The sequence below is a fragment of the Herpailurus yagouaroundi genome, unplaced genomic scaffold (assembly GCF_014898765.1).
Source record: "Herpailurus yagouaroundi ecotype Mexico unplaced genomic scaffold, PumYag 100, whole genome shotgun sequence".
In the NCBI taxonomy this organism is placed as follows: domain Eukaryota; kingdom Metazoa; phylum Chordata; class Mammalia; order Carnivora; family Felidae; genus Herpailurus; species Herpailurus yagouaroundi.
In genome coordinates this window covers 70,175,811-70,203,153 of record NW_024412391.1, presented here as the reverse complement: position 1 = coordinate 70,203,153, position 27,343 = coordinate 70,175,811, and the positions used below count along the sequence as shown (strand labels likewise).

General features: G+C 38.1%; 1 protein-coding gene across 2 annotated transcripts in view; it reads right to left on the bottom strand.

Annotated features, from left to right (window-relative positions):
• ELAPOR2 (endosome-lysosome associated apoptosis and autophagy regulator family member 2) overlaps nt 1-27,343 on the bottom strand; it is a 184,816-nt gene that overhangs the window by 65,020 nt on the left and 92,453 nt on the right. The window contains exons 2-7 of one of the 2 annotated variants that reach the window (XM_040472784.1): nt 18,147-18,232; nt 13,263-13,458; nt 7,427-7,574; nt 3,863-3,949; nt 1,676-1,781; nt 541-693 (exon numbers count right to left, since the gene is read on the bottom strand). In XM_040472784.1, coding sequence (XP_040328718.1) covers nt 541-693; nt 1,676-1,781; nt 3,863-3,949; nt 7,427-7,574; nt 13,263-13,458; nt 18,147-18,156 — 700 coding nt within the window. In that variant the 5' untranslated portion in view covers nt 18,157-18,232. The remainder of the gene's footprint in view (nt 1-540; nt 694-1,675; nt 1,782-3,862; nt 3,950-7,426; nt 7,575-13,262; nt 13,459-18,146; nt 18,233-27,343) is intronic. The other variant, XM_040472783.1, reaches the window with a different exon arrangement.

Below are 27,343 nucleotides of genomic sequence, written 5' to 3'. Positions count from 1 at the left end.
ATCAAAGCAAAACAAAAAAAAGCAGACAACTAAAAATTAAAAATAACCTTCCTCACTAAAGGAATTTAGGAAGAACTAGCTAGACCTAAGGAAAATAAAGGCCTGTATTTTTATTTACCCTGGAGCAATACATGTTTCCATGATACACAAGAAACATATAATTTTTACAAGAAGACATTAGATTTCTTCCATTATTATCTGAACACTGTAAATCTGCAACAAAGTAAAATTTTCTAAGTACATCTCTATGCCAACAAATCACGTAAAATTACAATCTGATTTTTTTTAGATTAGTATAAATATATCCAAAGTAATTCCCTGTAGGGTGTAGAACAGAAAAAATTACAAATGGAAAAGTCATGCACAAAGCGCAGTAAGTCGTATTTTATCCATTCAATACTGATTCACTTTAGCACTTGGTTCCTGGCACACCGTTCCCACATTTTACATGTGACTTCTGACTCATGACTCTACACTATAAACAAACATAATTTTAGAGAGAAAGAACAAAGACTATTAACTGGCAAAGACCAGTCCTACCTGAAAACTGGGACTCCTCTTCACACTTGATGCATTCTTTGGCTCCTTTCTCAGAGTAGGTGTTTCTGGGACAGACTTGGCAGATGAACGAGCCTGGTTTGTTGCTGAAGGTTCCTGGCTTGCACGGAAAGCATTCTGATGTGTATGCCACCCCTGTGTGGTAATGAAAACCAGAGCATGGGAGGGAGGACCCACGAGCAACAAGCAGATCAGCACCTTCTTGCTGCTTCTACCAGAAGTAGTAATAGTGAGCCGGGATCCTTTATCCCATTTGTGCAACAGCAACGAAGTATTTACCGTGTGCAAAAAACTGGGATAGAAACTATCCTATGCATCCTAAGTAGAGCAGACACTTAAACAAGAGATTGAGATTTCACAGAGGTATACTAAATTATCAACTGAGTCGTCAAAAAGACAATTCCATTAACTCTAAGCTCTCTATGAGCCTACTTTTCTCTGACCTTTATGACCACCTGTTCCCTTTCCTCCACTGATCATTAAGTCACAGGCAAGATGTAACAGACCCTAGGGGAAATGGCCTTTTCTTCTGGCTTGTAATTCCAGCCTTTGCCAGCAGATGTCCCCATGACTAATGAGTTAGTGTCACAGGAACCAGTACAGAAAGTAATAAAATAGAAGCCATTAATAAAGGAGAATCACTGCTTTAATTAAAAGTAGCCCTAATTGAGAATGAACTATTCCAGGGTTTATTGGCTTCTCTCCTGGGCCAGAAAATGCCTGACTGGTTCAGAGAGGCATAAGAGGTTTAGGAGAGAGTCAGGCAGAGAAGTTTATGTTATTGTTATTTCTACAGATATAACTGTGAGCTGTTATATCCCAGTGAGCTCCATGCCTGGCACAATAGACATCTGTTGAATGAAGAATAGGTTCTTATTAACAAGGATCATTTTATTTTACTTAAAGACACCAAAATTGTTATCATACTTATTTTTTCACAGAGATTAAATTTAGTTTACAGGTATAAAAACACCAGTCAACTTGTCCAAAAAAATAGTCTTTAGACATGTATCCTACCCCATAAGCCCTTCAGACATCCAAACCAAACATTTAGCCAATGTTTTAACTAACTCTAAAATGTGATGTGTGATCACTAGAACAGATTGCTATAAAATACCTTCAATTGTGATATTTTTTACCAAAACAGGCTTGACTGCCTTAGAACCCATAAGGATGCCGGTAGTTCTCCAGTACAGTATGTTGGTGCCTGACTTCAGCATTACCTGTAAAGAGGAAGACAGGGCACCCATATCAGATAAACCAGGCTCCTTCAACCATACCTGAAAGATGACCCCGTATACACTTTTCAAGACATTTTTATGAAACAGCATTAATTGGGAACCTACCACCTTAAGTCTACTGCAAATTCAGACCTAAGATCTGTTGTGGTCACATTCTTTTAAAAAAACAAACAAACAGTTTGCCAATCCAAAAAAATATGCCAGTAAAGAAGGAAAAGAGAATTCTTTAACTCTGAACAAAAAGAGAAAATGATTTTTAAACCATGTGCATGAAGTCTTGGCTCATAATTAAAAGGTGCTCATTCTAGACAGTAAAAAGACACGCAGCCCAGTGTTTATTGACTGCCACTATTCACAAGCAGATCTTTGGGCTCTGAAAACAAAAAGGCAACAGAATGAGTTTGCTTCCTTCTAAAATTATTTAATAGGGGTGCCTGGGCGACTCAGTGGGTTAAGCGTCCAACTCTTGGTTTCAGCTCAGGTCAAGATCTCACGGTTCTGGGTTTGAGCCCTACATTAGTCTCCACACTGACAGTGCAGAGCTTGCTTGGGATTCTCTCTCTCCCCACCCTCCCTTCTGACTCTCCCCTGCTTGCACCTTCTCACTCTCTCTCAAAATAAATGAACTTAAAAGCAATATTTCAAAACAAATAAATAGAAATAAAATTATTTAAGAAACGATACTCCAACAGCAACCAGAGAAAAATAGGACTGTTGTAAAATAACATGATTTAAATGTGTATCTCCAGCACTTAAATGATCAGTACATCTAATACTTGCTTCCTTTGCCACCAGCACATTGTTCTTTTTACATATCAAATGACTTTTCTGATAAATCCCATGCTGTTTCTGTCAAAGGAACTGATATAAGAGTTCCTTGCTTTCTCATTTGCCACTTTTATTCTTCTGTGTAGTCTCTGGCTGGCCAGATTCAAGCTCCATAAAATTAAAACATGTATTTCACAATGCCAGAGATTCAGCAAAGTTATACATTACATACTTTCCCCTGGGTTAAGTGAAGAAAGCATATTTGTTGCCAAGGGTTACTTGTACCTTCAAAACGCAGCTTAATGAATGCTTAGACAAATGGATCTTAAGTGGTTCTATTACCACTTCCAGGCATACAGATCAAAAATAGTCAGAGAGGGTACACTGTATGAATCACTCAAGGATGGGGCACCTGCTATAACGGAAAGGTGAGGGTGGATGGTCACTTATTGACATAGAGCTTAGTCTACACTGCAGGTACCACATGAGGTCTTTCCTGTATAACATCTCATTTAACCCTGCAAGACTGCCCCCATGTCTTCTGTGAAAACTCAGATTCAAAGAGATTAAGCCAACTACCTAAAGAGACACAACTACAGTAAGCCAGAGTTAGATTTTAAATCCATGCCTTACTCCAACGGGAGAGGGCCTCCAATAATAACAGATTCACAGACTGTGTTACCTGATCATTGCTTTCAAGCATTTGGAGCTGTACTGTGGGGAGTAGGTAGTAACTTTACCAAATGTGACCAGAGAGGGTAGAAGTTTGAGCAACAGGTGACAAATAGACAGGAAGCAGGTTTGGCTTCAAACACGGATGGATTTTGTGAGATGCAGTGCTGTCCAACAATGGAGTCAGTACAGCCCCCAACAAAACAAGTTTGAAAGTCACTTGTTGGAGACACTGCAGAGAAAGATGGAACAAAGGATCCGTCCAGTGCCAAGAGCCACTGATCCTCTCCCACATGACAGGCACATATGCAAACTTACACACCCAGAGGTTCTGTGTATTAGTTTTCAATAGCCTTATTTCTTGTCAATGCCCCTTTGAAAAGGAGGAAAGTTGGAGTCTGACAGCGAAGAGAAGGGAAAGAAACCCAAAGAGAAAGGTAGCAAAAAAAACATCTGGAAAGATCCTGTGTCCATGAAACTTTGAGGCAATTTCTTCCCTACCCAGAAACTGTCTAAATTAATGAACAATTTTTTTTCATAAAATAAACTTCTTTATAAAATTGGGAAAAGGAAGGAGCAGAATGAGGGTTGGTGGGAGAGAAGAAGAACAAAGAGAGACTTACAGAATGAGAGCCCCATTCTCCATTGTCTGTGAGTTTTACCCACTTGTCTGCGGTGGTGTCCATCTCCTGGCACTGATCATTTTGAATCTATGGATGAAACACAATGGCCCCAGTAAAGCTTCTTGAATAATAGCTTTAATTAAAGGCACTACTCAGCACAAGACAGGCTGTAAGAGCTTCTTTCAATACATACTAAATAATGGCCGTGAGGAATTCTCAGCAAGTAAGCATAACCAAGGCCTCTGGAGCCCAAGTGACAACTGTTTACTGTGGTTCTAAGTAAAGCATCCTCATTATTGTAACAAAAGGGTTAAGAACAGAGAGGAGGGAAGGAGAGAGGATGAGAGCCGTCAACCCTGAAAATTCACAGAAAGGAGAAAAGTCATCACCAAAAACTTATCCAATGTGTCCAAAGCTTGCATTCACCATGCAGGCCCCAAAGTATAAAGTTTATTTTGATAAGATTTAGGGCAGTAACGTTTTAAATTAATAAATAAATGAAATCTGCTTTGTGTTCAGTTCCACAGGACTTATTCCAAAGTCCATACATAGGTAAGTGGCTACAGCCAAAGCCCTAAATTTTTTCAGGTTGGGGGCGTGGGGGGAGGAGGATAAATGTTAATCATATGCCAAGCCAATTCAAATGACTATAGCTCCTATCTTTAGCACCAAACACTTTGTGTTTTCCAGACAACTCTTAAACATGCCTCAGAGTTTGCACACTATTTTTCCAGGCCTGTGAAGAATACACAGACATCAAAAGGTTAGGCTATTTTGCTGTATTGCACACGAGTCAGCAACAGAGTAGGGTTAAAGGAAGAACTCATCCCCTCTACTTCTGCGAGAATTGCTATTTCTTTCGTCTCTACATCTTTGCCACTGTATTCACCTTCCAGACTAGTTTAAAAACAACATGAAAATGCACTCTGGGGGAGCCTGGGTGGCTCAGTGGGGTAAGTGTCTGACTTCAGATCACATCATGATCTCACGGTTCATGTGTTTGAGCCCCACATCAGGCTCTGTGCTGAGAGCTCAGAGCTTGGAGCCTGCTTCGGATTCCGTGTCTCCCTCTCTCTCACCTCTCCCAGCTTATGCTCTCTCTGTCTCTCAATAAAAAATAAACTTAAGAAAATGATTAAAAAATGTACTCTGGGGGCGCCTGGGTGGCGCAGTCGGTTAAGCGGCCGACTTCAGCCAGGTCACGATCTCGCGGTCCGTGGGTTCGAGCCCCGCGTCGGGCTCTGGGCTGGTGGCTCAGAGCCTGGAGCCTGTTTCCGATTCTGTGTCTCCCTCTCTCTCTGCCCCTCCCCCGTTCATGCTCTGTCTCTCTCTGTCCCAAAAATAAATAAACGTTGAAAAAAAAAATTTAAAAAAATAAAAAATAAATAAAAAATGTACTCTGTAATAGATATTTCATAAAGGTTATTAACAGGAAAATAGATTGTTTTAACATCTCAAAAGATCAGGGAATATCACCTACTGAGGCTATTTTTTTTTAACTAAATCTAATTGTCATATTTATACTATAAGCATAATGGCCATTCTAATGCAAGTGGTAAGCCATTTTTAAGCAGCTATGGACCCTAAATATACCTTTGATGATCACTGTTTGGAAAAGCTGAAAGCATTTTTTTTTTCAGCTGAAATCAAACATCATGTGTTTTCAGGACGTTCTACTGGCATTTTGAAATCTGATTTCTGTTCTTCATTCTAAAGGTAAGTAGTAAAGGTATGACCTTAGTCCAATCACTTATTCTCTCTAGGCTTCAGTTTTGTCATTTAAAAAGAAGAGTGGAGGAGCTGAATGAAGTTCCCACATAGTTCTAAAATTACTTTATTGCTTTAAATTGTGTAATGTCTCTGGGCGCCTGAGTGGCTCTGTCAGTTAAGCAACTGACTTGAGCTCAGGTCATGTTCTCACAGTTCGTGGGTTTGAGCCCTGCGTCAGGCTCTGTGCTGACAGCTCAGAGCCTGGAGCCTGCTTCAGATTCTGTGCCTCCCTCTCTCTCTGCCCCTCCCTCTCCTCGTGCTTTGTCTGTCGTCTCTCAAAAATAAATAAACGTTTAAAAAAAATTTAAATTGTGTAATGTCTCTAGGTACAAGTGCATCTTTCAGTCTTGAGACATTTCCTTTCCATTAACCATTAGCATGACGACTTAAGTGTTGACTTTCTGAGTCAATAAACTTCTCCCTATCAGGCTGAAACATCAATAAAAGAAGGAACATGAACTCACCACCCCTTCTCAGTCTATAACCAGAAGAACAAAGGGACCACTGAAAGGAAGTAATCAAACTTCATGCCTAAAGGGTACCTTTACCAACAACTCTCAAAGGACTTACTTGACAACACAAAAACTAAATGCTTATTCTAACAGTTACACAATTACCTTGCTTCTTAACTTTATTCCAGTTTTAGCAAGATTGCAAAAACGTCCCATGGAGTTGGGAATCATTTACTCTAAGAAGTGTTTTGCAAACAAAATGTAGCTTCAAAAGGAAATCTGTTTGAATGTTACTTAACATCTTAAAGTCATCAAAAGATTAGAACCAGGAGGCTCCTTAAAAGGTCTTGTCATACAATCCACTTGGCAAAAGGGAATGCTGAGGGCTGGAAAGTTAACTTTAATTGCCCGAAACACACAACCAGCCACTGTAGTTGGGGCCTGAGCCAGAATCTCTTGACTTCAAATCCAAGGCTCATACTTCAACAGCAAATATCTCTTCCTACCAAAAAACTTCTGACTAACAATTTCCATAATCAGGAGCAATATAAATTTGTTTTAGCGTTACTAGCACATAGGCTCCTGAGATTCGGACCACAGGAACATTTGGTAAGATATTTTTCCCACTTATATGTAGAACACACATTTTTTTTTTTTTTTGGTTTTATAAGTCAATCCGAAAACATTTTCTCAAGCATCAGAGTGACTGACACAACAAATATTTCCTAGATTAGATACACTTTATATTAAATGTTTAAATAATTTTAGTGATAACAGCCTATTCTGTCAGACTATTATTTTATCCTATATTCCGTAAGGCTATTTCATCTCTTACCAGAGACATCAACTACCTCATCCACTGATGCCTTTAGATTGTACAAAATCGACAGAATCAGAAACATACAGCCACTTCTACTTTTATAATATTGCCCAAGTTTACACATAAATCAGTCAAATACTTGAAACTGCAAAGAGGAAAAAAAAACACAAAAATTGGTGAAAACGTATTTTGAATAAAATCGTATCTGTAGTTATAAAAAAATTAAAATGACTCTCGGTGAAGGTATTTTTCACACAAAAAGTCTAAGTCAAATACTCATCCAATGATCATAACCAAAAATGAAACAAGCCCAATGTTACTCGACAAGGTGAGAGTTCAGAGGTAACAATACTAACTAGAAAATAAAGTATTATAGAGAAATATAAGGTTTTCTTTTCAGATCAAAAGGTTCAATTAACAGGAAAAAATGAGGAGGCATACAATGCAATGGCAACAACTGATTAATGGAAATTTTACATGAATTTCCTCAAAAAGTGAATTCAAGAACATAAAAGGCCTTACAAAGAACTCAAAGAAGATGTTGTTGTCGACATACTGGTACTCAAAGAAGACATAACCCGACTTCTTAAGGTGCACAGCATAGATCAAAGATACTGTGCAGTCATCACGATTTGACTCTATGTAATTTCCACGAGGGACCCAAGAAGAGCTGTGGAAACAAAACCAACAGGCATTTTTACATTAGCATTCAGAAACCTCTTCTGTTCACAAGTTACCTAACTCAGTTTCAGAAGTAGTTCCATCGGCAAAGCACAGCAGAGAAGTCTCAAGCTTCTCTGGAACTCGAAGGCCAACATGTTACTGGGAAAAGGTTCATTTCTTATGGCACAGGACTTCCTAAATTTGTTAAGGTTATGTGATTCATTTGCTAGGAACTATTTTTCCACCAAAAATTTGGTTAATAAATAGATGACCACAAACTACAATTGTCTGAAGGACAATTATTTTCTCAAACAACATCTCAAGTTTTATTTATAAACACATATACCTGGCAGGGGGATGAGGGAGTTCCTTGAGATGAAAGAAGGAATAGTACTAGTAAAAATCCATTTAAAGTGAATCTAGGTAAAATATAGATCCCAGTTTCAGAGTATATAATAGGGGTAAGAGTCTGGTTGGAATTTTTGTTTTAAAAAAGTGAAAAATTAAGAAAACACACTGGTGAATAAAATGTAAGTTGTTGGGGCACCTGGGTAGCTCAGCCAGTTGGACATTTGGCTCTTGATTTTGGTTTAGGTCATGATCTTACAGTCATGAGATTCAGCCCCGAGTTAGGCTCTGAACTGACAACACAGAGCCTGCTTGGGACTCTCTCTCTCCCTCTCTCTACCCCTTACATGCTCACACACACACATTCACTCTCTAAATTAAATAAATATATTAATTAATTAATTAAATTAAGTTGTAAATCTAACCCTAATTCTTAGATAAACCAATAATGAGTCACTTGTTGACTCTTTGGCCAAAAATATTTCTAACCAAAATGTATGAAAGCACAACTTAACACCCTTCTCTTCAGATGTAACTGTTTATATGGATAAGAATGAGATTTGGGCAAATTCTTTTCTTTCTTCTAACAGAAAAAAAATCTGAAGCCTGAGATTTCCAGATCCAACATGACTCACTATTTGGTATTTGGATTTGCCCTTTCTCTTTAACTGTTAAACTAAAGAAAATACATGAGCCATGTTCAGGCACTGACAATACACAATGCAGGACTGAGATTCTTGAGAGCAAGAAAATGGCCACCCTGACCCTGACCTCACTTTTCAGGACACTTCCCAGACTGTGGCACCAGGAGACAGCACTCAAGCAGAGCACAGAGTCTCACTGAGCTGAGGAGCAGAGATGAGTCATTAGGGCAGCTGAAGCACTTGGAATTGATAGGCCTGAGAATCAGAGAACAGGGTGTCCAGAAGTCCATATGGAGTTTCTCTGGGCTTGGGGCTGGAGTGTCCAGACATAGTAGACAACAGCCACTGCAAAGCTGAGACATAATCACAGAGCTCACTTTAATGGGAGTCACTGGAGCTCCAGGTCAGCCAGAGAGGAGAAAACTTGATAACCATACTGGGCATTTATGGGAGACCCCAGAAGTGCCACATCTTGGAAAATAAGGGCCATGCCCTAAAGCATGTACTAGCAAACCTTTTCATAATGGGCCAGAGACTAAATATTGTTGGCTCTGTGGACCATCTGGTCCTTCCTGCAATACTTAATTCTGCTGTGGTAACTGAAAAGCGGCCACAGACAATGCATAAATAAATGAGTACAGCTGTCTTCCAATATAACTTTGTTTACAGAAACAAAGAGAGAGCCCAAAGGCCACAGTTTGCCAACTCCCTCACTAAAAATAAAGGCCATGACCTAGAACTAAGTGCAAAACTAATACAGAGCCACCCTAAAAAATAATAAAACCAGGCCTGATGAGGTCAAAGTGCTCTTTCAGTACCTAAAATGCCTGCCAGAACATAATTCAGCACTCTTAAAACGAAGAAAAAAAATAATCCACATTCCCTACACCTTAACATTCACAATGCCCAAGATATAATAAAAATTTACTAGACATGCAAATAAGTGGGAAAATATGACCCTTAATGGAGAAAAAAGACAGGAAAAAAAAACCCAGGCAAGTATTTAAGACCGTTCTTCCAAATACAGTCGACTATAAATAAAAGATGAACACAATAAGTGAAGGAATAAAGAATCTCGAGTATTTAAGGGAAATAAGAGCCATAAAATAAACTAGATGGAAATTCTAGAACTGAAAAATCATAACATGTAAAATTTTAAATTCACCAGATGGGCTCAGAGCTAGTTTGAGACTGAAAAAAGAAAAGAAAAAAGATAGTTAGTGATAGAGCAATAGAAATCATGCATTCTGAAATATGAGAGAAAAAAATTTGAAAAAAAAATAAGGAGCCTCAGTGACCTTCAGACAATATCAAGTGGTCTAACCTATGTGTAATTGGAGTTAAAGAAACAGAAGAGGGAGAGAAAAAGGCAGAAAAACATTATTGGTGAAGTAACTGCTAAAATAATTGCTAAATTTGGTGACACTATCAACCTACAAATCCAAGAAGCTCACTAAACTTGAAGTAAATACAAGAAAACCAATGCCAGATATGTCATAGTCAAACTGCTAAGTAGCAAAAATATGGAGAACATTTTATAAATAGAGAAATTAAGGCACTTTACATAGAAGGGAATTAATCATAAACAATACAGCTAACTTTTCATCACAAATAAGGGAGAGTTCAGAAGGTAGTAGAACATCTTTAAAGCAGAGAAAGAGAAAAGTAAAGTCAACAGTCCAATGTCCAAGAAAATATTCTTCAAAATATTCTCCAAAATATGGAAGGAAAAAAAAAAAAAAAGAGAGAGGCTTTCTTTCTTTTAGGTAAAGAAAAGCTGGGAGAATTTGGGAGCAGCAGACCTATACTATGAGAAATGATAAAGAAAATTTCACTGGTTGAAAAAAATTATCCTAAACATTCAGATCTATATAAAGAAAGAAGGAGCAGTCATAACAGTGACTATGTAGACAAACATATAAAGCTATATTTTTTCATCTCTTTTTCTTTAACTTTTTTCCAATGTTTATTTATTTTTGAGAGAGGGAATCAGAGCATGAGCTGGGGAGGGGCAGAGGGAGAGGGAGACTCAGAATCCCTAGCAGGCTCCAGGCTCTGAGCCGTCAGGATAGAGCCCGATGTGGGGCTCAAACTCACGAACCATGAGATCATGACGTGAGCCGAAGTTGGATGCTTAAGGGACTGAGCCACCCAGGTGCCCCTATATTGTTTTTATCTCATTAGTTCTTTTAAAAACAACTGATTATTTAACATATGTTTCATTGTATTATAGGAATTATAAGATGTTTCTACATATAATACAGGACAATAGCACACAGATGAGGGTATAATTGTAACCACACTGGTGTAAAGTTTTACATATTATGCAAAAGGTACAGTAATAAATAATTACACTGTCAGAATGCATATTGTAAGGTATAGCCTTTGTAATCAAGGTTAGCAAAGATATCTGAAGATATAAAAAACATTGACCGTAACAGAAAAAAAACTGATAAACTGTACTTTCTCCAATTTTAAACTTTGGTTTATCGAAAGACACCATTAAGAAAATGAAAAGGCAGGGCGCCTGGGTGGCTCAGTCAGTTAAACATCCGACTTCAGCTCAGGTCATGAACTCACAGTTTGTGAGTTTGAGCCTCACATGGGCTCTGTACTGACAGTGCAGAGCCTGCTTGGGATTCTCCCTCTCTCCCTCTCTCCCTCCCTATCTATCCCTGCCCCACTTGCTCTCTCTCTCTCTCTCTCTCTCTCTCAAAATAAATAAACTTTAAAAAAAATCAAAAAAAGAAAATAAAAAGGCAAATGCCACCAACTGGAGAAAACATCACACATACCTATATATATATGTATATGTATTTGTGTATGCACATATATATTTTTATATAAATATATACATGACAAGAACTCATGTCTAGAATACACAAAGATCACATATAGCTCAATAATAAAATGACCCTCAAAAATAGAAAATGGGTAAAACATGTTGACATCTCACATACACACAAAAAAATGAAACACATGGACAATGAACATATGAAAAGTGTTCAAGGGAAATGCAAATTAAAACCACAAGGAGGTATCATTTCACATGCGTGCACACACATGCACACATACACACACACACACACACACACACACATAAATGGCTAAAACAAAACCTGACAAAACAAAATATTGGTAAATGTGTAGTGTAACTAGAATTCAAACACACACTGGAGTCTACAGTGATACAACCATTTTGGAAAACTCTGACAATTCCTTATGAAGTTCAGCATACATCTATATGACCCAACCAATTAAAAAGAATTGAAGCAAGATTGGATGAATGGATAAAAGAAGGGAGGGAGGGAGATGATCATAGCAATATCAGACTGAAATTCACATTGAGAAAATTACACAAGACAGTACATTGAAAAAGTTGTACTCATCATTAAACTTCTTTACTGAATAAACTACATATTCTAAGTAGAAAAAGAAGCGATGTCAACATCTCTTGCCCACTAAAACAAAGATCTGAGGTACCATAACATCCTACTAGTACCTTCCTCTAAAGAGCTCTTTTGTTTAAAAATATTAAATTACATTTAAAAATATATACACACATTTATACACATATGTATATACATGTATATATACATGTATATGTGTGTACATATATACATACATATATATACACATATAAATATATATATATATTTAGACGTTAATGATATCTAATGCCACAACTCTCTATATATAATGAAATAATGATTATCAAAAGAGTAAAAATGTCACTTGGCAGAGAGAGAAAGAGCACTGGAAAACAAGAGGGATTAAGGGAAGGTAGGAAGGAGAGAATGCATCTTAGCTCAGATAATTATTCCCAAGCATCCTTAGCTCATGGTAAAAATGTTCAGTTCCTGAGAAGCCATTCTTGTTCAAAAGTAGCCAGAGGCCTAATGCTTAATTATTCTATACATGGCCATATAGAAGGAAATGTTATATAGCGAATACAAGAGAACAGGAAGGATTACAGCCCAAAGATAAACATTTTATATCTTTTTAAAACAATTTAACATTCCACCAGTGTTGTCATTGGCAAAGCTAATAATCCCCTAAAGAAAGGAAGAAATTACAGCATAGGTAATATAGTCAATAACATCTTAATAACTCTGGTGACAGAGGGTAACTATAGTTATCATGAACATTTCATAATATATATAAATGTGAAATCACTATGCTGTACGTCTAAAAGTGTTGTATCATATGCCAACTATACTTCAATTATAAAATTTTTTAAGGTAGAAATTAAGCAAAAGAGCTTTCCACCTTATTTAACCTACTCTCTCTTACAGGAGATCATTGAGTATCTAAATGAAGATTATACATTCTTCCTTTCAGAGGAAAAGAAAAACAAATCCAAAGTTACCCATTAAAAGTCAGAGAAGGGTTTGTAAAAATTCCAGTGGTTTCAATGTTATAAATTTATTATCAGAAAATTAATGTTTTTCTAATAGCTTTACTGCATTTTTTCAATATGGTAGCTATTATGTCCTAAGAGCAATTATTTTAAACTCATGAAAATTCACCTACATTATTTGTAGTGACTGTCCATTAAAAAAAAAAAAAAAATGACTCTTGGCAATTAGCTTATCTATAATCCCATCCAGTACCAAGATTATCCCCAACTTCTTTCTGGAAAAGAGCAACTATACCCTTCTCAAGTACTTAGTCAAGATCCAGAGACTCCCTTGGATTCTTACTTGTTACAGCCATCTGGCCTGCTGTCAGAAGGGCCGACCACAGTGTCCATGAATGTTGCAACGTTGGAAAATCCAGCTGGCAATTCATCCCATTCATCAAATTTGATGCCACTGCCCAAGGAATAGGTACCTTCGCCACATTTGCTGCATACCTGGTTCTTCATTTCTAGATACTCTCCAGAAGCACAGGAGAAAGCTGGAAGTCAGAAGAATATAGACCCCATTAGTCACTGCACTTCTCCATCAATTTTAGTCACCAGAATTACTTTTATAAAGTTCTGATCATGCTACACCCTAATTAAAGCTTTTTTTTTTTAAGTTTACTTATTTATTTTGAGAGAGAGTGTGCACATGAGCTGGGTAGGGGCAGACAGAGAGAGGGAGAGGGAGAATACCAAGCAGGCTGCACACTGTCATATTACCGCAGAGCCTGACACAGGGCTCAAACCCACTAACTGTGAGCCCATAACCTGAGCTGAAGCAACAGTCGACGCTTAACCGACTGAGCCACCCAGGCACCCCTAAAGCTTTCTGAAGCTGTCCCTATTACCACATGCACTTTACAGTTTGGCCCCACCATATTTTCCCAGCCTCATCTGTTGCCCCATCCTCTTCCAAAGCTAACAAAATTCATATCATTCCCAAGTTTTTTCATCCTTTCTCTTCCTACTGTGGTCATCTTTCTCCAGAGAGGCTAACGAATCCATCTGCTCCACTTGGAAAACTCCAATTCCTACATCAAAAATGACCCTCTTCACAAGACCTCCCTGCCCCCACCAGGCAGTAGGTTGGTCAGTTGTGCCTCCCTCTGTCCTCCTACAATCCTCTTCTCATAACACCTGCATTTAGGCATCAGGCACGCGCGTGCGCGCGCGCACACACACACACACACACACACACACACACACACAAACTTACTCATAAGGTGATATATATGTGTATCAGTTGATGTGAGACTTTGAGCTTCCACAAAACAAGTATCATTATTTTTGGATTCCTAAATCTATCTGGCAAATACTAAGTCCAAATAAAAGGTTGACCCAGTGAGTGAGAACTCAACATAAAGGGGTAATAGGAGGATAGCGTTTCTCATGCAATAGCTACACCAATATCTCCACTTTTTCAATATTCACAACTGTGACAGTCATTTTTATAACCTCCATCTTATTGCTGATGACAAGCTCTGTGCTAATTCTGAGAACTAACTCAGAACTGAGAACTAAGCAGACACAGCAGGCATGGGCAATGGGAAAAAGAGTTGGCAGAGTTATACCAAGGAATGTAGTTGTGCTGCTGAGTTATTATTCATTCAACAAATGCAAATCTATGTCCCCCAAATGTGTGGTTCCGTGTTCAAAATGATATTAGTGACTTAAAAGCAAAGGACTTTCTAACCATTTAATGAGGATATTAAAGAAACAAGACCTCCAAATAAAATAAAACCTCCGAATTAATTGATCAATATAAACATATCTCCCAGCAGACTGAAGGAGCAAAGCCTCACATTTGGATAGATTCTCCTTTTATAACATATTTGGATACTTATCAAGATACACAAACAAGTTAATTTTTAAAAAATAAAGAATTAGAGCTAAAACCCACATTCATCTACTTATTCACTCACAAAAATAGAATGTTTTTCTTCAGAAAAGCTTAATTTGTCTATACAGTGAAATTCCAACTCTCAACATCCCAAAATTAGTAGAACATCAGAAAATAAGAAAAGGTTAGGCAAAAGATGTTGCATGCTGGCTACAAAGTCAAAACCATCCTAGAACCAGGTTATACAGCTTCCTATGACCTTAAGTGAGTTACTTCACTTCTGTGGGTCCTCAGTTCCCTCTCTGAAAAATGAGATAAAAAACATAGTATTGCTTCACACGGCTATAGTAATTAAATAAAATATAGTATAAGGTGCTAAGCATAGTGCCTGGCATTTAATAAATGCTCCCTCTGCTATTATTACCACTCCCAGCGCTACCAGCAGAGAAACACAGTAACGGAAAAAACTGTATTTCACCTTCTATGGTTTACATGCCTTCTAGTAAACTGATAACTACTGTAAGAAACCAAGTTGAACGTGCAACTTCAGCTCAGGTCATGATCTCATGGTTTAGGAGTATGAGACCTGCATCGGTTCCACTGCCCGTGCAGAGCCCACTTCAGATCCTCTGTCTCCCTGTCTCTTTGCCCCTCCCCCACTTGCTCTCTCTCTCTCTAATAAATAAAACTTTTAAAGGAAAACACACACACACACACACACACACACACACACACACACACACACACACAGAGTCAAAACCATTCATTTACTGTTGTCTATGGCTGCTTTTGCACCACAATGGCAGAGTTGAACAGTTGCAGCAGGGACTACAGCACCTGGTAAGCTGAAAATACTTTCTCATAAAATAATCTTTCAAGATAGTTTAGTCTAGTGTCCCAAACTGAACTTTTAATTAATGAGAAGTAATATTTTATAAGTTACTATAAGGGACTCTAGAAGTTAAGAAGAAGATTGCGTTGTACTATTTCAGAGTGTTCACTGCCCTGTTAAAACCATTAAGAATACCCCCAACTCTTTCAGAGGTGGCTCCTTCTGTAAGACCAGAAGGAAGGCTGAAAGATAAAGTTGACAGTCAAAGTTCTGAGTATTTATTACACAGTCAATTCTTTTTATCCTTGGCAAATACAGGGTTAGGCTCCTATGAGACTCTGGCCACAATATCTTCAGCAACAGATCAATACGTAACCTTGTTTTATGTGTGTTTCAGTTGAAAAATATCTTATTTAATGTACATTGTTCATTCATTAACATTGAACTTATGGCCAACAGCACTATAATTCATCTTCGAACTAAGCTTATTTAACCCATGTATTTTCTCCACAAGGCACATCACAGCCTTCTTGCACTTCAGAACACTAGCCAGCACTTCAGAACATTTGGGAGCCATTTTAGACAGTAAAATAACCGATAAAAGTATAAAAACGCAAAGAAAAAAAGTGCACTGAATAGACTGTGAAGAGGACATTTGTTGACACTGTAAGAAACAAGGCAGAATGTCACCTTGCTTGACCTCAGCTGAGACCGTGTGATAGGGTGACTCAAATTTTTAAAGCTCTGTACATGTCTGCAAATGACTGTGAAAGTATTATTTGTATTGATGGGGGGGGTCACCAACAAATTTTATGAAGCATGTGAATTTTCAAATATGGAATTCACAAATAATTGGGAGCAATTGTTTATAACAGACCTGTGAAGAAGGAAGATATGCCCATTTACCACATGAAAAAAATGAAGCACAATATATTCAAATAACCCAATTAGGAAGGTACCCATTAACAAGTGGCAAAACTGATACCCAAATTTAGGTCTGATTCCAAAGCAGCTACCTCAGGAAAACTCAACTTATAATAATAATAATTGATGCAAAAAAGGTCAAGCAATTCCAAATGAATCCATAATTATACTTTATATCCTTCTTCATTTCCTGTCTTGAGTTGTTAAACAATATTGATTATTGTGCATTATGGAGCAATAACCATTCCCCATCCTGAGAAATCTTGTGGAATTCTTAATATATCATTCCTAAAACACACATTCATGAAATATTTTAGCAAGTTACTGACTTCTCTAAGTCTCATTGTCCTCATCTGTAAAAAGGAAGATAATAATAATATCTAACTCAAAGAACTGCTGTGGGATTCAATAAAAGCCTTTAGCAGTGTGCCTGCCATAAATCACTCAATGTATGTTAGCAATAATTAGTAATAATACAATTCAGGGGTCTGAGACAACAAGAGTTCTGCCACTGGATTGATAACTTTTTATTTCCTCAGAAAAATTATGTAATCAAAGCTAGTCAAATGGTTACAGGGCCTTTAATGATCCAGGGGAAATAAAGAGTCTAAACCATTTTTTTTATTTTCATCATTTGTTGTTTCTCAATCTTTTGTCCATCCTGGAATCCAGCTCTTGAGTCACATGTCAAAGGAAGAGAAGAATCCCATGTTCCTGTTAAATACAATGTGCTCTATGAGATTATGCCAACAAAGCACTGCTGACCTTTAGGCTGTCACCAACAATGACCAGTTTTCCCATTTCTGGTATCATCCATCTTAGCCAAACCCACTTTCCACTTCAACACTGCTTTCTCGGACTCTGGTTTTTTAGGTGGATTGTAAAAGTTTTTATAATCTTAGGCACTAAACTATTTTCATTCAAATATCTTTAGAGTATAACAGGACACTTTCAACAAAAACAGGATGATAGTTATTGTAAGTAGCTGTTGTAACTCTCCTAAATGTCAGTTGAGTATCAACGTTTCATTTGAACAGTCATTTCTAAATAAATATGATTTTTCAACCACTTCAAAATCCTAGAGTATCTGAATTGAGTTAAAGTTAAGCAGACACCAAAGTTCTGGCCTAAGAACAGAAAAACTTTATTTGCATAAGGTCCCATGCTACTGAACAGTCTGATATCTCACAGTATTTTACCTAAGCACCCAGAGAAAGAGTGATGTCAAAAATCCATTCTTTTGGGGCACCTGGGTGGCTAAGTCAGTTAAGCATCCAACTCTTGATCTTATCTCAGGTTTTGATCTCAGGGTCTTGAGTTCAAGTCCTACACTGGGCTCCGTGCCGGACATGAAGCCTACTTTAAAAAAAGATCCATTCTCTTACAATCTAAACCAAGAGGTCATGTGTTAAACTCAGTGTTCTTTTTCTCAGCTTTATGCCTCTTTTCTGACCTCTATTTCTGCTACTGTGAATCTGTAAAGGTTGAAATATGCCATGTGTGAAGAAACAGGGAAAAAAACCATTTATAGTCATCTATCACCAACTAGCAAAAAAGGCTGGGGCAATTTATTTAACCCTCTATACCTTGATTCATTCATATTCCAGTGAGAGATCACTTCACTTTCTCCCTCATAGGACTGCTGTGGTCCCCTGAGACACTGGAAATCACTCTGAAAGTGAAAAGTGACATGAAAATTCAAAGCATCTCTATGATCATGCAACCACCCAGTACAATGTACTAAATAACAGCTACTGAATTAATCATTTATGTGCTGATTATCATCTATGACTTATGCCTAACAATAAAGACTATCTATTTAATCCTTTCACCACAAGGGCCTTTTAATTTTGCTATTTCTTCCTCCAGAGACCTCATGCTTTGAAAGATGGTAACTATCAATTACATTTATTCATAATTCATTCATTTTTCTATTCAATTCAAGATAATTTATTACTGAAATTTGTTTTCTAAACAGTAAACAGCAATAAAAACTAGTAATAAAAGAAATTTTTAATTTTTAATGAGATGCTGACAAGTTAGTAAGCCTATGTAATGTCATTACAGATAAGTACCTGAGAATCACACTATATTACATGAAGTCATTCAACAAATACTTCCTGAGTACACAGCACTTGGTTGGCAAAGACCACGCACCACGTATATTTTGGAAACAATCCTTATTCTGATGGAGTTTCTATGCTAATCTAGTCTAGACTTATCTACCTCAAAATAGATTCAAAATTTATATGCACTAAGCTAAATTCACTGTAAATTCTATCTTATCTGTAAACCTAAGTTAATAGCTAAATAAAAAGTAATTACATATATTTATGGGAAAATGAATAAATCAATTCCAGAAATAAGACAAGAAAATGTGCCTCTTTTTTCTTCAGTTGTTTAGTTTAATTTAAATAAGATTGATAAGGGGTGCCTGGGCATCTGACTTCGGCTCAGGTCATGATCTCACAGCTCGTGAGTTCGAGCCTCACAGGGGGCTCTGTGCTGACAGCACAGTCAGAAAACAAAACAAAACAAAAAAAAGTAGAAAATGGCATCTAGGAGAAATTGAACACAATACTGAGTCCAGCAAATCTCAGATCTTCTTTTTCCTCCCTCAGGGCTAGTGATGTAGGCAACACGTGAAGACTACCTTTTTATATTTTTACTTGTGAAATTCTCAGAAAAGAAAAAAACTACATCTCCTTATACAAAAATTAAAGTGAGATAGGAGACATTCCAACAAGTGCATGAATACAAACCAGTCCTGGCTAATATTCTCTAATTCGCTCTTCTCTGAAAAAGAGGATTTCGTGAAAGCATTGCCCCTGCATCTCTGAAAACCAATTCCTGCCTCTAACATCCTTTCCAGTGGATGGGTCCTCACACAGCTCTGTCCATAGGACCATATGACTGTCACTGCACTTCTTGAAGGGGACTGATGAGCCAGAAAATGATCCCCAGCCCCCCCCCCCAAAAAAAACAAAACAGCTCCTGGCAGGAAAATTGATTTGTTATCCTGGCAGATTAACAATCTCCATTAAATTGGTTTCCAACCTTTTATGAGAAAAAGCTAACTAAGGTAGTTTTCATCTTTAAAAAAAAAAATGGTTTTTATTGTTGCTTTCTGACTTCAGTGTTTAATAGGGGAGAATACCAGTTCCAGTCCATCAGGCATACGATGACATAAGTTTTATAGAAAAAAATACAACAGCGAAGGTCAGGGGAAGGAAAACATTGAAAGTACTTGATGAGGTCACCAAAGGGGCCAGAAACGATGCATTTGTGAAATCAGTTTTCTCAACTTCCAATTATGTCCTAACACTTTGATTCTTATCATCCTGAACTTTTCCTCTTCCTTAGAAGGTGTCAGTCACCCTCTACTTCCTAATATGATTCTGCAGTTTTGAGGGCTGATTCCCTCATCTCCTTATAAAACATGTTTTTCAGAGAACCACCCTCAGCCTAGTTCCCACCGAACACCACAAGTGACCTAAAGGTTGATTTCTGAGCTGTCCTTTTCATAATCCCATTTGCTCAGGCCTTTCACCTGCCTCATGTGTTGCTGAGCCCATGCAACTTCCACAACCTTCCCACCTGGAACTTGATGTGTCAACATTCCAGACAAAGCCTATCAAGGACAAAGTATGCCTCTCCTTTTCCATATAAAACAAATTTTCACAAATCTGATTGGGTCTCTGTGTTTTGCCTACAGAATGAAACAGCCAAGTTGGTCTCTAATTTAGAACACCACAGTTATTTAATCCACAAACATTCGAAGGTTCTAGAGCTTTCTTAGGAGCCATGAGAGGGCTACAGCACCTCTCTTCTTGGCATGAATGAAGAAGAACCCTATTCTAAAATAAGAATTTGTATTGCTGAGGAGCACCTGGTTGCCGCAGTCAGTGGAGTGTCTGACTCTTGATCCCAGGGTCGTGAGTTCAAGCCCCACGTTGAACGTGGAGCCTACTTTTAAAAAAATAATAGGGGCGCCTGGGTGGCTCAGTCGGTTAAGCGGCTTACTTCGGCTTAGGTCATGATCTCGAGTTCCGTGAGTTCGAGCCCCGCATGGGGTTCTGTGCTGACCGCTCAGAGCCGGGACCCTGTTTCGGATTCTGTGTCTCCCTCTCTCTCTCTGATCCTCCCCCATTCACGCTCTGTCTCTCTCTGTCTCAAAAATAAATAAACGTTAAAAAATTTTAAAAAAAAATAAAATAAAAAATAATAAATTCTACAGTTGAATAAAGTACCATTTTTTTCTAATACACATTGAATAATGAAAGTATATGTATTAAGCATCAACAATATTCTAGGCACAGGGAAAAAAATACTAACTAACCAACTTTTCGTTGTATATGAGGATACAACTACAAATGTGCCGTAAATTCTGAATGTTATTCTCTTACCTTTCAGAGAAAGAGATACAATTAAGGTAGTGGCCCCTGGATGGCTCAGTCAGCTGAATGTCCAACTCTTGGTTTCGGCTCAGGTCATGATCTCATGGTTCATGAGTTCAAACCCCACATCAGGTTCTGCACTAACAGTGCAAAGCCTGCTTGAGATTCTCTCTTTCTCTCCCTGCCCCTCCCCTGCTCTCTCTTTCTCAAAAATAAATAAACATTAAAAAAAAGAATGAAATCTACAGCAAGATCATTAATGCATTAAAATGACCCATCAATCAATATATCTGAGCCTTTACATGCTATTTTTTTAAATCATTTAGTTATCTGGATATTAACTCGCATTATATTTTACTCAAGAGATAAAAGTTAGGGGAGCATGGATGTCTCAAGAAGAGGGACTAACACTTGTTCAGTATATACTGTAGACTATTCCAAAGAGTCAGGACACCATAGGAGTTAAGAACATGAACCTAGGAGCTAGACTGCCTGGGTTCAAATCCCCTTTTTGCCCTTGACCTACCAGTGTGATGTAATACAAGTACCTACTTCAAAAGGTGTGGTGATGCCTAAATAAATTTGAATGAATACATATAAAACATTTACAATTGTGCCTGGCATGTAGCAAATAACTGTTAGCTGTTATAATTCTACATTATTCTTTTAATATTATTATTATTGTTACCATTAAGTTATATTACTATGTTACCTAGCACTGTAGATTAGATGTATCAATTCATTTAACTTCCTCAGACATCCATGAATAGCTGTCTCCAGGTCAAAGTCCTTGGTATGACACACAGGAGCCTGTGAGATTTGCCAAAATCTCTGTACCCTCTTATATTCTCTGACAACCATTCATATAGCTCTCAGAATGCACCCAGGGAAACCCAGTGCTGCCCCCAGTCTGCACCTGTGTCCATGTTTCCTATGTCTCAAAGGCCACTTTGTATCAGTGAATTCAACAACTTCCTTCAGGGTTTGCTTCAGAGATGCTCAGAGAATTAACATATATGGCCCATTAAATATGGCATTTATCGACTCAATCCTCAGTATGGACACAATTTTTTGCACGAAGCTGCCAAAGCTTAGATAATTTTCCAAGGTTATTAAGCTGGTAACAGATGATTCTGAACTTCAAACTTCTATCTGCTTCACTGTGAGCCCTCTTCCTGTGAACAGAAATCATCCATCTTCCTTGGTAAGATCACCTCAGGTGTTTATATCTATCATTCACTTTGCCCCAATACTATAACATGTTTACCCATCTGCTCTTATTACAATGAAAGGTCATAGAAAACAGTCATCTTTGTAAAATTATTTTTGGATTCCTATTGTCAAGAACATAGGAAATGAAATGCTTGTTCCAGTGAATAAATTAAAGTTCAGTAAGTAGCTGTGAACTGAATATTTTGCCCAAGATATACAAGTTGGTTGCAGATCTGGGATTTAACCATATGTGTATATCACACCTGACCATCAACCATGAGAGGTCTTCAAACAAACACCAATGTAGTTAAGGCTGCAAATGTACCTGCAGAGCAAAGAAATCACATGAAATTAGTTAAACCTAGTGCCTGGGTGGCTCAGTTGGTTAAGCATCAGACTCTTGGTTTGAGTTCAGGTCATGATCTCATGGGTTCATGAGTTCGAGCCTGCATCAGGCTCCATGCTATCAGTGGGGAGCCTGATTGGGAATCTCTCTCTCCCTCTCTCTCTGCCCCTCCCCAGCTCGTGTGCTCACATGTGCACGTGCTCTCTCTCTCTCTCTCTCAAAATAAGTAAATAAGCATTTTTTAAAAAAAAGTTTAAAAAAAAGAAAGAAATTAGTTAAATCTAGTGTAAGTAGAACCATATAAAAGTTTACTAAATTAGCCAGGCACGTGTGCTTACACCTGCGTTTTCCAAAAATTATATCTGCAGAAATTAGCCTGTGGGGTCCGGCTACACATTAGATAAAAGAGTCCTGTAATCAAATAAATTTGGCAAACTCTGAGCAAAACAGGATGCACTCAGCACACAGGAAATGTTCTATAAATATGTATTAGGTTTCTCAGAGACTTTAATATGAAACTGTTCACTGTAGCCCTCCATGAAGGGGATTCACCATTTTCTAAACATACTAGTATTTCACCACAGAAAACCCTGCAAACACTTTGTTTACATGAAGTATTTCTTGGGATTAGTATTCCATGGAACAGACTTACAGCAAAATATGTGACTGCCACTTAGTGCCCAGGTACTGTTTGCCCAAGTGCACTTGCTATTGTCCCAGTAACAACTCATCACAGAACAGAAACAGACTATGAGTTGAATCCTGGGGAAAAGTCTACATTTGCAAAAGCTGTGATGCCAAGGAATGGATTTCTCAATCTGCCCCCCTCAGAAAGCTAAAACCAACTCTCTCTTCAGGAGAATCCCTCCTCTTCCTTTACTTCTAAACTGAAATTGAAAGCTGTTCACTGAAACCGTCATGAGTGACTCTGGCTATAAATAGGTAACAATAGAGATCTGAGAGAAATCAAGAAAAAAGGGAAAAAATTATATTCAATTTTTTTTTCTAATCAGAACATTAACACTTTTTGATCCAAGATAACCAAATATTAGAACTTTATACAGATACTAAAGCACAAGATTACAAAACGCCCACAAGACTCTGACCGAATTGAGGCCAACATATTAAATGGAATTACAGCTATCTTAAATGGTCATCCTCAATTAGAAAACAGTGTGCTATGATTGTGCTCAAAGTCATGACTAATATTTGAAGGGGAAAGCAACAGAAGACACTCCCAGGAGGGAGAGGTATCTTGTAATGTTTATGTCCACCTCAGTGCCTTAGACTTGTCTGAAAATATGTAAGGAAATAAGTAAAGGAATCCTCTATCCATTCCCAGTAGCCAGGCTTTTATTTTTAAGGTTTGGGCCTTTTCCCCAGTGAGACAGAGATAGAGAGAAAGGGAGAGGGAAAGATGGGGGGAATGGAGGGAAGGAGAGGAAGGGAGGAAGAGACTATTGTTTGTGATGATCTGACAAGGTCAAGGAGACCCCAGAGGGTCAAGGCAAGATTTTAGGGAATTGACCCAACAGTGGAGAAGAGGTGGAGTAGAGATAGGGGCTCTGTCCCTTGCTCTGGGAGAAGACAAGGAGTGTCGTAGTCCAGCAACGGCATGTTGTCTGCGAGCTGGGCCTGAGTGACACCAAGACCTCAAATGACCAGTGACACTCACACACACAAGTCTCCTGGCAGGGCTTTGGAGAAGCAGCATAGTTCTCTGGAGCTAAGCCTGGAATTACCAGACAGAAGGAGGGAAATGAGGGCTTCTCACGGGCCTGCCTGGAGCAGTATTACCTGAGAGACTGAGGAGCTTGCCCCAGCAGACGGGACAGGAGGACAGTGGGGGCCACTGTCAGTTAACAACCAGAGGCCTCTCTATGCCATTTCCTGAGCCCTACAAGCTTCCCGCTCACATACCACCCAGAGTTCTAGCACAACAAAGACTTCACCAACTTCACTTACAAGAGCCTCGCAGCCAGGTTTTTTATATGATTTTTTTTTAATAAAGATTATACAATATAGCTTGCCCATCAATCTTCTGGAAAAATTTACAATGGTTACCTGAACATTCCTATCAGCCTTTTCCTAAGGAAAGGCCTGTACTGCTTCTCCTGATAAAAAAAAAAAAAAAAAAAAAAAAAAAAAAAAAAAAAAAAAAAAAAAAGAAAGAAAAAAGAAAAAAACCTACCCAATTACATTCTGAAGCATCTACAGCAATTTCGACTGAGGCCAAACTCTGGGTGTGATTTCATTTAGACATTACGATATGGAGAAATTAAGTCCAACTCAATAATTGCCCTAATACTCTTCACTTATTTGAAGTTGCCACACATCATATTTCTCTTTTCTTTTTCCTTGTGGCCCAACTCCTGGGCCACATCATTATGACCTAACTACTGAGTCTAGCACCTATGGGCATCACTCGCCAGCCAAGGTTGTGGTATCGTCCCACGGCTTGCAAGAAGCATGCCAATCCGGAACCGTAACACTTTTAGCCTCCTTTATCCTTGAACCACAAGAGTTTCTAAAATCCTCCCTTGAAGATATCCACCAATAAGCTTTACATCTCCCACGTGGGACCCAGTAAAGTCCCCCATCCTGACGTGGCAGCCTAAATCAGAGGCAGGCTCTGGAATCAGACATGTCTGTACTTGAATCCTATATCTGCCACATCCTGGTCATATGACCTGTGTAAGGTACTTCACTTCTTTAATTCTGACTTTTCTCATCAATAAAATGGAAACAATGGTATCTATCTGAGAGGGTTGTCATAAAGATACGATGGGAGAATGATATAAAGCCCTCAGCACAATGTTTAGCATACAATCGGTGCATGAGAACTGATAGTTATTATTAGCCATAGAAAATCTAGGCCACTGAGCAAATACTCAGTTATTACTATAACTGCCTGCAGGAGTACTTTAATGTCTAGGAATGTGGTAAGCACCATGGTTAGTGCTAGGAATTAACTCAGCTTTTAAGTTTCTTAGATATGTTTTTCGTGCTTTTTAAAACAGTTTCTAGAGCAGACATAATCACATTATGCAGAAATAAATGAAAATTCAGACTTCAGAGAAAATGCCAAGATTAAAAATGTCCCCAGCCATCATGTCAGTATTGTCATTTTAAAGTCAGTACCATTTTTAAAGTAGGTAGTATCATTTTTAAAACAAAAATTAATAGTGACTTGATTACTAGTCAATTTTTTTTTAGAAAAGTTCTAGCTGGAGTGTGAGATTCATAACATTATCTTCGGAAGACTGGTAAATAATGTGCAAAAAAAAAAAAATGTCCCTGGCCTTCTTCCAATAGAAATATTTCCTATTTAAGCATCAAATCTATGATAGATTTTTGAATCTTTGGCCAATACCTTTAATCAGTGATATGCTGGTGAATGTTTAACAACCAGCTCTCAGGGGAAAGGAGGCACCTGGTTTGTACAATTTGCAAATTTCCATGGTGTGAAATACTCCACCCAGGCCTGTTTCAAACAAATAATCACTTTCCAAAAGCCAGTGCCAGCCAGCACCACCACAGCACCCAGATAAGGAGTAGCGTTCATAATGGTTAGGTAGTCTACCCCAACAGGGTTGCTTACGAGGGAACCAAGGAATTAGCTCACAAGTAAAAGGCAAATATAGATTTTAAAAATATACAGATTTTCTAGGAAAGTAACTGAAGCATCTTACAACGGGCTAATTCCACAGGTATTTTTCACTGTTTCCCTTTTTCACTCAAATTCCCCCTTAGTGAGAGCTATGCTCTTTCTGCATAGGTGGCTGACAACATTCCAGCCTTATATCAGCTTATTCTATAGTGACCTTGCTATCCTCTGAAGAATTGTGCCAGACTGAGGGGCACCTGAGTGGCTCAGTTGGTTAAGCGTCCGACTTTGGCTCAGGTCATGATCTCATGGTTCATGAGTTCAAGCCCTGCATCAGGCTCTGTGCTGACAGCTCAGAGCCTGGAGCCTGTTTTGGATTCTGTGTTTCCTTCTCTCTCTGCCCCTCCCTGGCTCTCACTGTCTGTCTCTGAAAAAGAAATAAACATTAAAAAAAATTTTTTTAAAGAGTCTTGCTAGACTAAAGTCTTCACTGGCTAGAAGGATCCCAGGTTCTCTCTTTATTCACTGAGGATCTTCCACTAATTTGCCCCATAAGACTACTGCTGTCTTCCTGTCTCCCTTTCATCAGTAAATCCACCACCCATGCTAACACCTTCTCTAGCCAGTAAGAGAGACAGGTTCTATGAATGGGAAAGAATTAACGATCCTTTAATAATTTGCTTATCTATTTGTTCTTGTATTTGGAAACAGAAAAACTTAGCTTTTAGGAATACCATTTTGGAGACAGCATGAAACCCAAAAAAACCTGTCTGTGTCTTACTTCTGGCTTTGAACTCCAATCTATCCCGAGACTACTTCACTGCAGGAACACATCACTCAACAAATGAAAGGATTAAAAAAAGCAGAGTTTATAAATGAAAACAAATTTAATAACCTATTTCTCTATTAACTCATAATGCTGCACTTCCAACCTGTTTAATTGCTAAAAGACAAGCTACTGAATGTGACATTCATCAATTCTACGACCTGTCTGTAGGTTACACTAAAAAGGCAAATTACATTATTTCTTTGGCTTAGAAAAAAAAAAAAACCCAGAGCTAAATGGAGGAGTTTTACGCATGGCTGTTGGTGATGATAGCAAAGCAATGAGAATGTACTTAATGCTGCTGAACTGTACACTTAAAAAATGGTTCAGATGGTAGAGTTTATGTCTTTTTTACCCAAGTTTTGGAAAACTTTTTTAAAAACATAAAGAAAAAA